The sequence below is a fragment of the Cariama cristata genome, unplaced genomic scaffold (assembly GCF_000690535.1).
Source record: "Cariama cristata isolate BGI_N322 unplaced genomic scaffold, ASM69053v1 scaffold18556, whole genome shotgun sequence".
NCBI classification, from domain to species: Eukaryota; Metazoa; Chordata; class Aves; order Cariamiformes; family Cariamidae; genus Cariama; species Cariama cristata.
Genome location: NW_009622911.1, coordinates 66903 through 81190, shown reverse-complemented (window position 1 = coordinate 81190; position 14288 = coordinate 66903). Strand labels below are relative to the sequence as shown.

Here is a 14288-nt window from a genome sequence, read left to right as displayed (position 1 = left end):
CCTGCAATTAAGGTTTCTAATTTTGGGTAAATTATCTGTTTTAACTCCATCAGTAAAAATAAGTAAATTGTTGCAGGTGCAATATTTCCAAAATGCCAAATGATCTATTATTATTATTATTATTTATTTGGAGAAACAATTCTAAAACAGTCTATGCAAGTTGTAGAACAGCAAAGTTAATCAGTTAAGACTTGGTCTTTAAGGAAGTTCTTATTTTACACTTTGTTATACTTTTTTTTTTTCTAAGTCAAATAAAAAACTGCAAATTCTGCTCTTGTGCGGTGGGAGCAGAGCAGCCTCTTTGTGTGTCCGTGCACATCAGTAGCACTGCGTGACCACAGCCTTTAGCCTGGCTTCCTAAGGAAACGAAGCTTCCACGAGCTTGTGGTCTGTTTTACTGCCAGCTTGCTTGGTGATCAGGTTGCAAGTTCATCAGTTCCCCTCCTAAATTAACTTGGAAGCTGATGATTGACTTCAACAGTAATTAACAGCATTAGAAATCCCTGGCACAGGAAGCTCTGGTGAGTCTTGTAGGAGTTGGGAATGGATAGGAAAGATAGACAAATAATCCATTTGAGTGGAGGGCTGGAGGTTGAGAGAGCAGCAGTGGCCTCTGCACTTGCTGCTTGATCAGCATGTAGGTGTTGGCTGGAAAGCATCCCTAATCCGTATTTCCATTTGTGGGCTGGGAGGTGAAGAGATGACAGGGGATAAGGGAGTGACCTAGAAATATTGCAGGAGGAAGTCGCAGTGGGGGGCAACTACAAAGCACAGATGGGACAGCTGATATTATTACAAGAGATACTGTCTAAACAACTTTATAGGAACAATCGATAGGAAACAGTGCTTTATTTGTATTTGGGCTTACGGGAGAATGTATTATTTTATCCACTGACTCACCTCCACGTAGAGCATTACAGGAAACAGCGTGTGGGCTTTCAGGGTATCAGGTAAAATTCTGGTCCTAACAAATCGGGTTTTGTAATAGTGCTGGCTTGTTGCTTTATAGTGAGGCTTTTGGTGACTGTGGGAATCCTGTAGACTCCAAATCATGAAAATGGGTAAGAATATGCTTGTCTCCACCACTTCAGAGGCTGTTGCTTCTTTTCTTCCATCAGGCCAGTGCAGAGCAGCTTTTTGGAGCAAGCTGGTATTGACCAAGTCTATTAAATTTTGCACAAATGATAGCTGCTGTATTTAATTGTGTAACAAATTAACTGACATCTAAAGCTCTGTGAGTGGACTGCAGAAATGGTCAACTCCTGCCAATGGGAATGAACACCCAAACAGCAGGGCATGAACCCAGAGCTTTAAAGTTCCCACCTGCTCTGCAGGGACATGTTCTGAAAGTCAGTGAAGTTCGTGGCAGGTGAGAAAGTGTTAGAGTTTACAAGTTTGGGAGTAAATTGAACTAAGCTACAGTTAATAAAACAATCACTTCCCAAAATGACTTGCAACGGATGCTTTAGATGAGGGTTTCTCACAGTGTAGACCACAAACCCGCTAGTGGAGTAAGTGAACAAAGAGGGGTCCTCTGCATTGTCTGGTGCGAGATGCACATTCCTCCTGCTTGTGTCAGGATCAAAAAGAAATGAGGGGATGGAAAACCTGGTGAGAAACTTGCTTTGTGTATGAGGAGAGCAGCTTTCTATTAGAAAGACCTCCAAAGCTCATGTTTGGATCCTTGGGAAATAATTATTTCATCATCAAATCTAACTACAGAGTGTACCCAAAAGAACCAAAATGAGTACAATTACAGGGAACATAAGGTTTAATAATGTTGCTGCCTTAATGTGATTAATACGACTGCTGATTTCCCACATCTTATCAGCCGACTATAACACTGTTTTGTATATCTGTTATCTCCATTATACGTTGTAGTATGGGTAGATAAATAGAAATACCATGGAGGCGACAGGAAACAAAACAAAAATAATCAAACATGTTTATCACTAGAGCATTAAAATGGCTGCTGTGGCAGACACCAGATGAATTATGCAATACATAACTTAATTCTCTGGGCCACAGATGTTTCATTTTTCCTGCAAGAAGATGATTGAACCTTGAATGACAGTTTCAGGCAGTCTTTGATTGCTCTGTGGGTCACATGCTTGATATGACCTGCATTTGAGTTGCTTTCTACATGCTGTTGCTTTATAAAACATGTAAAATTGACATCATGTTGGCTGCTCAAGGCCAAGTCAGGAGTAATTCCGTGCTTTTGATATGCTTTGTGTGCAAGTGAGGGAGAGGGAAGGGTGTCTGTGTTTAAATTCTGGGATGTTATTGAATCAACTGAAGTCAGGAGAGGGGAATTGCAGCAAGCTCTTTCAATTTGTAACAGGAGGCACTAGGAAATAGAGAGTTTGCAGCATCTGTGTCATCTTGCATTGTTAGAAAATCCTCAGAGCTGTAGTATTGCATCAGGCAGTGACTCCTGCTACCCAGGGCATGGCACAGTGCAGATTGGCAGTGGCCGGGAAAGCAGCTGAAGAGGTTTATTTGCCTAAATCGTCTCCTCCGAGCATGAATATGCGGCATAACCTGAACCTGGAGATTCTGTGCCTCACCCTGAGGACTTTATCCTGCAAATCTGGTGGGTTTGTACTGATGCTGGTGCAGTTTCTCAATCTCAGGACATTAATACAGGTGGGATTCAGGCATAAATACATCAAAAATTAAACATCAGAAAGGTCCTTCTCCTTTTCTCCGTAGTCTCTAAAGGCAGGTCAAAATGATTACACCAGAACTGAATTGCGAGGACTCCTCTTTTAGCCGGGCAGTACTAGGACCTGCAGGAGCATGAGCCCACAGCTCGTGAGGTTGCAGACTTCTCACTGGCTCCCTCAGAAGTTAGTGGAAACTGATTTTTAGGTCCATCTAAACAAGGTTATTTATTTCTGCAAATTTGAGGTGCAGAAATTATCTCATGTTTCAGCAGCCTTCTTTGAACTCCTCTATGGCCCAAAGGATTGTCACCAGTCATCTGTGGTGGGAGAAAACCCAGAATGGTCCAAATCTGAACTGTCCCAATTGCTGATTTTAACACTACTCATAGGGCTTTGCGTGGTAAAGCAAAAATACATTGTGAAAGAGGATGTGTTTGATCATGAGACGAGGAGAAAAAGGATTTATTGCATTTCTTTTCCTTTCTGTAATGGGCAGCGTGATGGCTGGCCACAGGGTTCACAAGAGACCTCCTCTTGTGGAGGGAAAAACACAATGAAAGTTGAATAAAAGATGTTTAAATGTTAAATGAAGGATTGAGCAGTGTGAGGAGTGAAGATTCATATCAGCTATGGCGAAATATATGTAAATATGTGCCACGTAAGAAAATAGTATTGTCATCAAATAAATAGGATGTACCATCTATTTATATGTTGGGCTACTTTTTAGTACAACCAGTAAGCCTTTTCTTTATTCCAGCTGCTAACGTTAAGCGTTATTCTTTGGTTTGCAGTGTGCCAAGGTCATGCCTGTGTAACACAATGGGAATTACAGCTCTGGGGTTCTATGAGTTGAAATTATTTGTTATATATCATTCTTATTTTTTCTCTTTATATTTTATTTAGCTTATCAATTAATGTCACTCGTATCAATTTCTCTCTGTAGAAATTATTAAGAAAACACTGCTGATCTTTAGAAACTCTGCTCCCTAGTGTATCACTGGAATGAAGCTGATTTCTATTGTGTTGAAAACTTCATAATTGCAAACATGATTTTCTTATCCTTGAAATCCTGACTTAAGCCATGAAAGAGAAAACAAAGTGCTGTGCAGGTTTTCTTGGAAAGCAGTTTTTCTACGGACTGAAAGATGTTTTATTCTATAGGGTCTCTTCCTTCTAACGATCGAGATGATTCTTGTCTTGTACTGTCCAGGTATTGCTCAATATCTTGGGCTTTATAAGCAGTTTCTTTAACCTTTATCAATATTTGATGATCACTTGACATCTTTCAAGCACCTAGGACATCATTTATTTGAAGATCATACCTGCAGCTGGTACGACTGCTTGATCCTGGTACTTACGATACTAACCTGGTGTGCTTAATGAGAAGTCTTTGCGTGAGATTTATTTTTTTCAGCTTGAATCTGTATGCGGTGCACTGCGTGGATGCAAGACTAGCAATGAGAGGAAACAAGAATTAATAATAAAACAAAAAAAAAAAAGGGAAAAGTTAGCATTGAGTCTCTCTCCTTTTTGCTAGAGGAGGAACCTGATTTAGTATAGGATAACTGCAGAGAGGGGTCTGGACAATGTACAGATTAATCCAGATGACGTATTGTGTAATCGCTGGAGCACCTGAAACCAGCGTTTCTTTGATCTCTCAATTTAAAGCCTTCAGTGTTTCACTGCTTAGCAGAGAGAGGATTTTTTCTTCAATTGAGTTCCTAGGAAAGGAAACACCCAATTCATTACTAAAGTTGGTGGATTTATGAATCCCAGAACAGAGAAATTCTTTTACAAGAGGCCTGGATTTATATGACATTGGAAAAAGGATTATCTGATCTGAAGATCCTTAGAGAGTTGCTGTGAAAGAAAATATTAACCTATAGCTCTTGCAATTTGAAAAGTAGGTTTGAGAACTTAATAGTAAAAAGTGTGTGAGTTCTTGCCCTTTGACGTGCTACACTGGTTATGCTGAAATAACCTTTTTTTTCTTTCTTTCTTCGTACAACCCTTGTGTCTATTACTTTTGGAGGTTGTATTAGCAGTAAAGGTGGATTTATCCAATATGGATGTTTGTTGGATTAGAATCATTATGAATTCTGAAAATGCTTAAACTATATGTACAGTGATACTCACAAGGGGCAAGAAAAAATAGAATCAGTGGTTTTTTTATATGACCTTCTATCAGAAACTTTCTAAGAGCTTCAAAGAAAGTGTTTGGTTCTTCTTTCTTTCCTAGAAATTAAGCAAGCCAGGACCACAGGCACCTTGGCATGGTCACTGAGGGGCAGGGATTAGATGAGGGCATCTACCAGCAGAGCTTAGAAAGAGTCTTGAATTTGGGTGGGAAATTTGTCGTCATTCTTTTTTGCTTAAAGAAAAAATAAAATTGAATATTCAAGTGCTAGAATGCTCTTGTGCGCTGAGTGAATGCCGTGATCGTTGGGCTGCAGGCAATTGTGACGTTGTTTAGTGATCTGAAATTACTTCCTAGACCCAGGAACAATCCCTGATAGAAATTTTATTGAAACTTGAAAAAATTCAATACACTGCTCTTCTGTTGTTTTGTTTGGGGTTTTTGTTGGTTTTTTTTTTCCGATGCTCCGGCCTTTCTCCTTATTTTCTTCCCCTCCCAAATAATAAATAATTCTTCACATTTTGTCTTGTGCTAGCAAAGTACAAGGCTATTCTGCCTCTAATTTTAAGAGGCTAAGATGTTTACCTAATTCAGACAGAATCTTCTCTGTGATGATCATAGATACATGTTACAGGTAGGATTTTTCTTTTTTTCTTAATTAAACGTAAATGCACATTAGTTGATAATGTCTGCTTTTAGTTTTAAATTGCCTGCATAAATGTTTTAGTAATTAGAACATTTTAACAAGCCCCAGTGGCTCCGTATACCGTTTACTCTGACCAGTAAACTTATACATGTTTTTAAAAAAAACCAACTGTGTGGGAAAAAATGTTGTTTGTTTTTTGCCAAACCAAAATACTAATCTGCCCTGCTAGTGAAGTTTCTTGGCCATGCCTCTGACTGCAATTTCAAAAGTGTCATCTGTATTTTTCAGTTCTTCCATGTATAAAGAATCCAACAGCAGTTTCCTTCAAGGTTCAGTAAGTTTGAATGTTTAGGGGGCTGTAGCCACAAGATTTGGCAAACCATTCACTTGTCATGTTAATAAAAAAGGAATTGTTTCTGCCTCTTTAAGCTAGTATCTAAATGAAGGAGTTGGATCAACTGGATTTTAATCATAAAGTCCAGATTCTTCTTGCTTGCAACTGAATAGCTTCACAGTGTTTAGGGTTTTCATCTGATTCAATTTTATTTAGAAAAAGAACTGAGCTTCTTCCACGTTAGCAATTCTTGAATTTGCTTGCTTGTTACGCTGTTCAAACCTACTCGGTTATCTCGATCTTAAAAAGAAAATTGAGTCTTTCTGTGGTTTTTATTTCCCATCAGCAATTGAATTGGAAAATAGGATGTGTGTTTTTTTTAAAAAAAACTCCTTAAGTTGTTTTCTTATAGGTGGCATGTTAGCTTTGAGGGCTCTTAGATGACTGGTAAAAGCTTATACCTTGTAAAATCTATAGCTTTTAATGCATTTTGTTTTTCACTTCAAACACGGTAGCAAGAGAAGAAATAATAGAATTTTTCATGGTTATGCTGTTTCAACAAATTCTTTTTACTTGGTGATGCTTATGCCGTAGCTCAAAATGCTTGGGCTTAAAATTTGATTTCCTAAATTCCTTAGCCTGAAAGTGTTAAAACTTAGAACAAGCTATCTGTAATACAGACTGAAGAACTTGCTGACATGATTACTTTTCCTCTAACGCAGAGATTATAAGGAATTACATCAGATAAATGATTATACTGTCCGTGGAATGAGAAAACACCGGGTAGATAATATTTTTCCTGAAAACAGCTTTTACCCACTCTTTTTCTCATGATCTGTTTTAATGTTGAGAAAGTATCACCCTTGACAAACCCTAAATAATGTTGGGTTACACTGTAGAAGTCTGCTGTAAAACACTGTAAATATCACTGTATTTTAGCAAAAGGTCGTCTTGTTACTAATTACCCTCATTCTCTGTATCTATCTGAAGAAAGATAGAACTTTGAGGTTTTTCTCCTTGCCTTCAGCTCTTGGGGAATCCAGGGACTCACAAGAGGCTAAGTCGCCTGTTGCTTCAGGAACGAGGAAAGTTAAAAGTAAAATCATCAGATCTGTGTCTCTTATAAGTGAGTTTAGTTCACATGGAATGACTTTGGTCAGAAATTTAGGGTCAATGTAACCACAGATTTGCTCAACTTGGTCATTGTTCCCTTCAAGCTTCCCACCAGATTTTCAATGAATACCTGCAGGACAAGATGCTAGCAGCCTTAAGCTGGATGGTATTTTGCTGGTCAAGTAATTCTGTTGAAATAAAGAGAAATATTGAAATAGGGAGGGCTGAAAATGAGCAAATGTGGCAGATGGTGAACACATCAAAAAATGACCTGTGTGGGACTAATTCAGTGAGCCAAAGTGGAGTTTCCTCATACCTTGCAGGTTTGAATTTGACACAGTGCTTTGTAAACAATAAATCAATGCAAGTTGTTTCTGTGAGTGCATAAAAGGTGTGAGAACTGTAATTTATTTCATAATAAATACTTCTGCTGAGCAAACAGTGAATGTAGCTATTAGAGACTTTCTCAAATAAGTGATTTTAGACTGCTGAGTGCCAGCTACTGATGTGGTAGTTGAGCTTTTAAAATGAAAAGACTGAATTCCTTTTGAAGATTCTTCTGAATGCTGTTGACACTTGTGCTAGGAAAGAATATAGAGTAATTTAATTCATTACTTTACTTAAAGATAACGTTTATGGTTGCAGCATTAACCTCCATTGGTGTGCAGACTGCTAGGCTGGAGGTGTTTTGCTTGAAATTTTTTGGAGATGTTGCATCCTTTTATTAGGTGTGTGGAGACAGATTGTGTGCGGAAAAGCTAGGTAGAAAAAATATGAGGGAAAGGGGAGTTCAGGATCAGTCAACTGGTGTGTCTGGGTACAAGGACAAAGGGACAGTTTTGCTCTTGGCTACAGTTTGACACTTCTGCTGGATTCAGTCAGAATTATCTGTGCGCGCTGAAGGGCAGAAATGTCATTTTTATGGCGTTCTATATCCTTGGTCGCCTTTTTTTTTTTTTTGTAATTGGCTGCGTATACCAGTGCTGTAATAGAGCTCTTAAATCCTGACCCCAGCCGAAATGGCATACAAATACCGGTATTAATACTTCTGTCCATTTTAAATACAGGATTGTCCTGAGTCCTTCCACCTCGTTTTTCAGGCACCGTCCTACGTTTCGACCTGTTTTGCTGGCAGCCGTGCACCCCTCCGCTGGCTGGGGGTGCTCCTCTGCTTTAGTACTCTTGGTCCCATCTCCCCTTGGTCCTTTGGCATCAGGCATCCCTCTGTTCCTTCTCTTGCTCTGCTGTCTTCATCTGTTTCACTACCCTTGGCTCCCTTCACTTGCCTCAGTGACCTTTAAAGGTGGCTGAGGGTCCTTCGATGGGTCCAGACCCCCTCACACTTTTGCCCCTTCCTGCTCATCTCTTCTGCATCAGTCATCATCTTTTCTGCAAAAAAAAAAAGCTCCCTTGGCTGAACTGAAAAACAAACCTTCTCCTCCCAAAGCAGGGCACTCTGCCGGTCTGAGGGTTTTGTGCTTCAGAGTCCTTTTCTGCAAAAAAAAAAAGCTCCCTTGGCTGAACTGAAAAACAAACCTTCTCCTCCCAAAGCAGGGAACTCTTCCTCTGCCGGTCTGAGGATTTTGTGATTCAGAGTCCTTCGCCCTTCTCTGGTTCTGCAGTTTTTCAGACCTTTGGCTGATACCTGGCACCCCCTGTTTGGGAGGAAAGGCAGTGATTTTATTGTTCTCCAGACTCTACAGGGAAGTGAGCGGAAAATGGATTCGCTTAAGCTGTAGCCGGCGTGTTGGGATGGGACATTCCCGGCTGTGATCTGGGAGGCATGTGACATAATCCAGACATCATTTACTGGCTCCATATAACCTGAGGCATTCACACATAAATTCAGCCTGAATGCATAAGCTTATGTAAAGAGGATCCTTAAACTATCCTGGCTAAAAATATTTGTAAAATGCTGGGAAACTTTTTTTTTGGTGCATTAGGATGAGGATACTCTCTTACCTCTGTTACAGATGCATAATGGGGTCACTTGCATGGTCTTAGGGACATATTTTCTATGCAAAATACTGTAATTTCCGTAAGTGGGTTAACAAGTATTTTGGGGCTGGAGTCTAAAACAAAGGATATTTCACAACTACAGGGCCTAAAGAGATCAAAAGTGTTATTGCGGGCTCATGTTAACCTCTGCAGGTTAGTCTTCCGGCTACTCCCTGCAGACTTTGAATCCTTATTTGGCCAAGGAGTGATTGTTCAGTTCAGTAACTAATGCCTATTATTTATTATTAATTCAAAACATCATGTGCATGATTTCTTTCGAATGTAAGAACACATTAGCTTCTCCTGCACAAGAAAACACATGTTCATCTGTTTTCCATTATTGTCCAAAAGATTTTTTCAAAAGGCAATTCATGTTGCCCCGACAACATTAAAGGCTGTCATTAAAAATAATTTTCCATTAATTTATATACATACACATTTACTTATTATGATCTTTTAGTGCATTTCCCTAAGTGTGCATGCAGAAACCTAAAATGTTGATGAAGAGTAAGTCAATACTCAGTGTAATGATCGGTGTCGAGTGTAGCAGTACCCTGATGTACTTCAATTAAACATCTTTCCCAGCAAACACCTGCGTAGCAAAATGGATCTTCTGTAGGATCAGCAGAAAAGCAAACCCTGGCTTTTCTGCATTGGCAGAGGAAGGGAATTCCAGTATTTCACAGCTTTTACTGATAATGATCTGCTACAGATTAAAAACAAAAAACAGACATTATGGTGTTGGCAGATTGCAAAAGAACTTGCTGGTTAAAGCTGCTGTTCATTGGAGATGAGGATAGTGTTTATTGCTTCCATATGGTCCAGAGATACAAGACAGACAAAATGTCTGGGAAGAAGTAATATGTCTTCTTATATTGATACAGAACATACTTTTAGGTCTGTAGGCCCTTTTCCTTGTACCTTTCACAGGTGAGAGCATGACTCTGAAATATTTGCCCATGATTCAGCATGATGATAAAAAAAGATTGCTTAAGGATTGGATCCATTTGTGTGAGCAAAGTCTTAGAAATGCTGGTGTTTTGAAAGGGTCAGGGCTGGTAGCTGCCACCTAACACACGTATGTGAAGGATCTATTTTTCCTTCACTATTTGTGTAGCTTTCAACCCTTTGACTTTCCTATTCAGCTTTGCAAAGTGCATTAAGAGCTTGAGTCTAAATTTAGAGTTTCATAAATTTGTGTCAAAAACCTCTGTTTTGCATAATGTAAAATTAAATTTCTTGATCTCTTTGACCTCTTGATTATTTTTTTTTAGCCAAATTTAGAGCCAAACTTCTAAGCACACTGAAACAGAAGAGTAATAGGCTACTTTTGTGTATGCACATACAAGTAGTTGACTGAAGAACTGTAGTCTTTGGCTTCTCCATAATTATCACTTGTGAAGTACCTTTACATGTGGGAAGGATGACACTGCCCTTCTGCAGAACGTTGGGGAATAAGATCTTCAAAGATGTAATGAATATACTCAGATATCGAAATGCTTATTTCATTGCAAAAAGGGAACAGGCAAAGGAATTGGAGACTTTCAAACCAGTCCACAGAGCTGAAACCCAAGAGGTTTTTACCAGTCAGCAGATTAACTGATCAGTCTTTCTGTGTCCTTTAAAAAAATATTGAAAATTGGTATTGTATGTATGAATGTTGCAATTGTACTGTGCATGAACTCATATAGCAGGCATTCTTCATGTGATAACAGTGCTTCTGCTCTCTTGTTCTCCCAGGGCTGATGAAATCGAGATGATCATGACAGACCTTGAAAGAGCAAATCAGGTAGGATTTTAAATGAGTTCCCCATAAAATTCTCAGTGTGACTTGGATTTTTTTTTTCTTCTCCCTTGGATTTCATGACAGTTCTTTTATATGCACTTAGCAGTCATAACTGTGTAGAGTAGGAAAATGTGCAACTTTAGAGAAAAATACAGCTCTTTAGGGATACCCTGTAATGATTATATGTACTGTAGAGTAGTGCTTGCCATGTATTTACCTTCTAATAATTTAAACTTAAGTTTCCCACTATAGTTACTCTTGGGTTTATGTTTCTAAATCCATCATGTTGGCCACTCCTCAGACATGCAGCTAACTGGTTTACCCAAGTTAAAGGGCCTCTGCCCTGCAGCAGTGGGAGGGCTGCCAGCAGCCCAGCCTAGGAACGCCTGACCTTCTGCTGCAGCTCCAGCTTTTGTGGGCTTCTCTGAGCTTTTCTTTTCCCTTTCTTTTCTGATATGTTTTAGTGGCACATTAATTTTTAGCAAGGATTGGATCAGCCTGTGCCATGCAGGAGACAAAGAAATTGTAATTTCTTCCCGGAGATGCTAATTTGGTAGGCTGTGAAATGTCTCTCCTGCACACCCTCACAGTGCACACACTCCTGAGAAAGTGGCACAATCGTATCGAATTTTTTAAAATAATTTTGAAAAAACCAAAACACCCAAACAAAGTGCCCCTCTGGTCCAGTCTGTACTTTGACTATTTGAAGTGATGGAAGAGAGGAGTATGGACATGCAGGATTCACGGGTGACACACGCAACAGGTGATGGCTTCACAGAGGGAAACCTCAACCAGGCATTTGCTTATCACTGAGCTTCATTAATCCCTCTGTCAGGTAAGACCAGAGATTACAGACCTTAAGTCTCTCAGGTTATAGTTTTATATGCAGTTGAAGCTTACCTAAGAGCAGCTCTCCCCAGGAAGCATAGTTACACCTCCCTGCCCACCATGCAGGGCTGCTGCACGCCTTGTGCTGTCAGTAGTGCTTGTGGAGCTGCACCATGAGCCAGACCAGGTCACTGATCCTGTTGAAAACTAACTCCTCCTCCAGCTGCTCTTTCGTTTTGTCTTTTTCCTTTTGCTGGGTCAGCTTTCAGCCCCCACACTCCCCTGGTACAGCTAAAGTATAGCAAGTGTATCGTCCTTTACATGAGTTCTTTATAAATTGGAAAAATACTAATGAAGCACAAGGCAGATTTGTAAGTTGTTGGGTTGATTATTTAGTCAGTAAAAGAAAATCGGGTTTTGCACAGTGGGTTTTCAGTTCTATCAAAGAACTTTTGTAGACAGCATTAAATATTTATGAAAGTGCTAGTAATTATTTTAAAACCTCTAGACTTTTTAGAAATGATGTAGGTGTTAAAGATGTTTTGGTAGAATTATTTTGTGATTTTTGCAACGGCAGTACGTTTTGCAAAGCTGTAGCAATGATTTACCCAGTAGGTTTTTTCATCTCTCAGAGTAAAGAGGTGGTTGTAGTTAAAAAACAGGTATTTCTGATTTCCTCATTGCCATACTAAAATGGAGTATATCTGTTTATACAGAAACGCTGGAGATATTTTCTTCTCTAAGTGGAACAAACCTGCAATGTATTGGGGTTTTTTTTTTACCCTTTTTTTTTTTTTTAAGAAATTAGTCAATATTTATAACCGCTTATGTGCATAACCCTAAGTTTGGCTGTAATTGAGCAAACTCTGAATCTGTATGTAAACATCAGTGTGCAATTCATCTGAGCTGTTGTAAAGCCAGAAGAGATGATTCTCTCTCCCATTTCCCCATCTCCCCCTCCTCTGCTTCCCCCTCCCGGCTGCTGTGGTCCCGTCCCTTCCCTAACAGCAGCCTTTGCACTTGGGGAACCCTTCATTGAGTCCTTTGAGCTCAGTAACTGCAGAAAAGCCTGAATTTGGGGTGAAGGGGCCAGGTTTGTTTACTGTGCATTTAGCAAATTGAGGCAGCTCAACAAAACATCGGAGAAGGAGCAGTGCCAAGATGAGGGATGTGAGGGGAGCATGTGGCCTTGGAGGAGACAGGGAAGGGAAAGTTCACCGGTGGAAGAGCAGCAGCAGTGAGCTGCTGGAGTAGTTCAGCTGTTTTGCCCGTAGTCCTTGTCTTGTGTGATGCTTTACCTTTATAAAACACTTCTATAAATTACAACTAAGTAATCTTTGTAGCAACAATTCCTGTGTTTTACCTCTTTATAGTTGAAAAAAAAAAATTGGAATAAATTAAATCCATTGCACAGGCCAGAAAGTGAGTTTGCATCAGGCTGAAGTGTCACAATTGCAGAAACAAGTACTTAACATAATTATGTATTTAATAGTTAAATTAACATTTCCTTTTACCATTTCAGTAAGTACTTATTAAAGCTACCTTTAAAGAGTAATGCTCAGCATGACTCCTACTTTGAGGATAGACTGCCTTGCTGATTTTGATCTGATGTTTTGCTGCTCTGGAATTAACACTGACCCAAATGACTGGGATTCAGACCAGAAATTTACGGAACAGCAAAATGTTTCCACTGAAAAAGTGAAAAATACTTGCTGTAAATTTTTAAATAGCTGATACTTCTTGAAAATCCCTTTCTCAGTTACTGCCCTTTTTAAATCCAGAGCTGGCATTTCTGAACTTCCCTTGCGTTATGTGAGAACACCTTTCTGACTCTTTAAGAGTTGTGGAGTGCCATTTCCCTCTCCAGTTCTGCAGTAACGCAAGGGTGGATGTACGCATTGACCTTGATCCAGGTGTCCATATTCTGGGTGATGAAAGCCATGGGGACAGAGTCGATGTTGTAATTCCCACCCTTGTCTACTGTTGAGTGGAGCATGGGCCATTCTTGTTAGTCTTCAGACTCCATCATCTCTCTTCTCCCACTGTTTTTTCCTCATTTGGATCCTCAAATTGTTTCATGCAGGAGCTTTCTGAGCTTGTTTGTGTGCTATCGTCCCCAGAAGAAATTACTAGCTCATAGAAATGATTGCCTTTAAATACCAGCGAGCTTTGCAATTTTCTGCTTAGAAAGAAAAAGAGGTAATGACCGCAAAGCTCTGTTTCTTTCCATTGTATTGTTAACGCAAGGTATAAACTGAATTTTCCTCCAAACCATAACCCTAACCAATGAGAGAAATAAATCCCTCGCTGGGGTGGAGGGGTTTGGAGACGAGTGCTGGAGGTAGTGATGTGATGGCAGCACAACTGCTGGGATGACAGCCCTTCCTCGGCTGCTAATCCAGACCCTCAGTGCAGTTAATCCAAGATCTTGAGTGGGGTTTTGCAGCAGGGCTAGTCTCATTCAGACTGACAAAACTCAGACAGAGTAATTTAAGTACACCAATTTACACCCACTGGTAGGGTGAGGCGAGTCCTGGCTGGGAGGTGGGTGTTGGTGGTGGCCTGTGGAGTAACCCTTCAACTTTAACGGTACGAAAAGGGCAAGAATAGTACATTAAAATGGCTGGTCTACCTACGCCTGCCTCAAGAGGAGCCATTAGCTCCATGAAGTGTAGCTTTAGCAGGGATGTAAAGTCGGAAGCCAGTAGCCTCTGCTTGCTTCAGCAGTAAGATGCTGCTGCATCATGTGCAAGACAACAGAAGAGCTGTGGGCAGCG

General features: G+C 40.0%; 1 protein-coding gene across 1 annotated transcript in view; it reads left to right on the top strand.

The window, feature by feature from the left end:
• Positions 1–14288, top strand: part of CUX1 (cut-like homeobox 1) — a 108172-nt gene that overhangs the window by 28553 nt on the left and 65331 nt on the right. The window contains exon 5 of the mRNA XM_009702534.1: positions 10638–10686. Within this exon, the coding sequence (XP_009700836.1) occupies positions 10638–10686 (49 nt within the window). The remainder of the gene's footprint in view (positions 1–10637; positions 10687–14288) is intronic.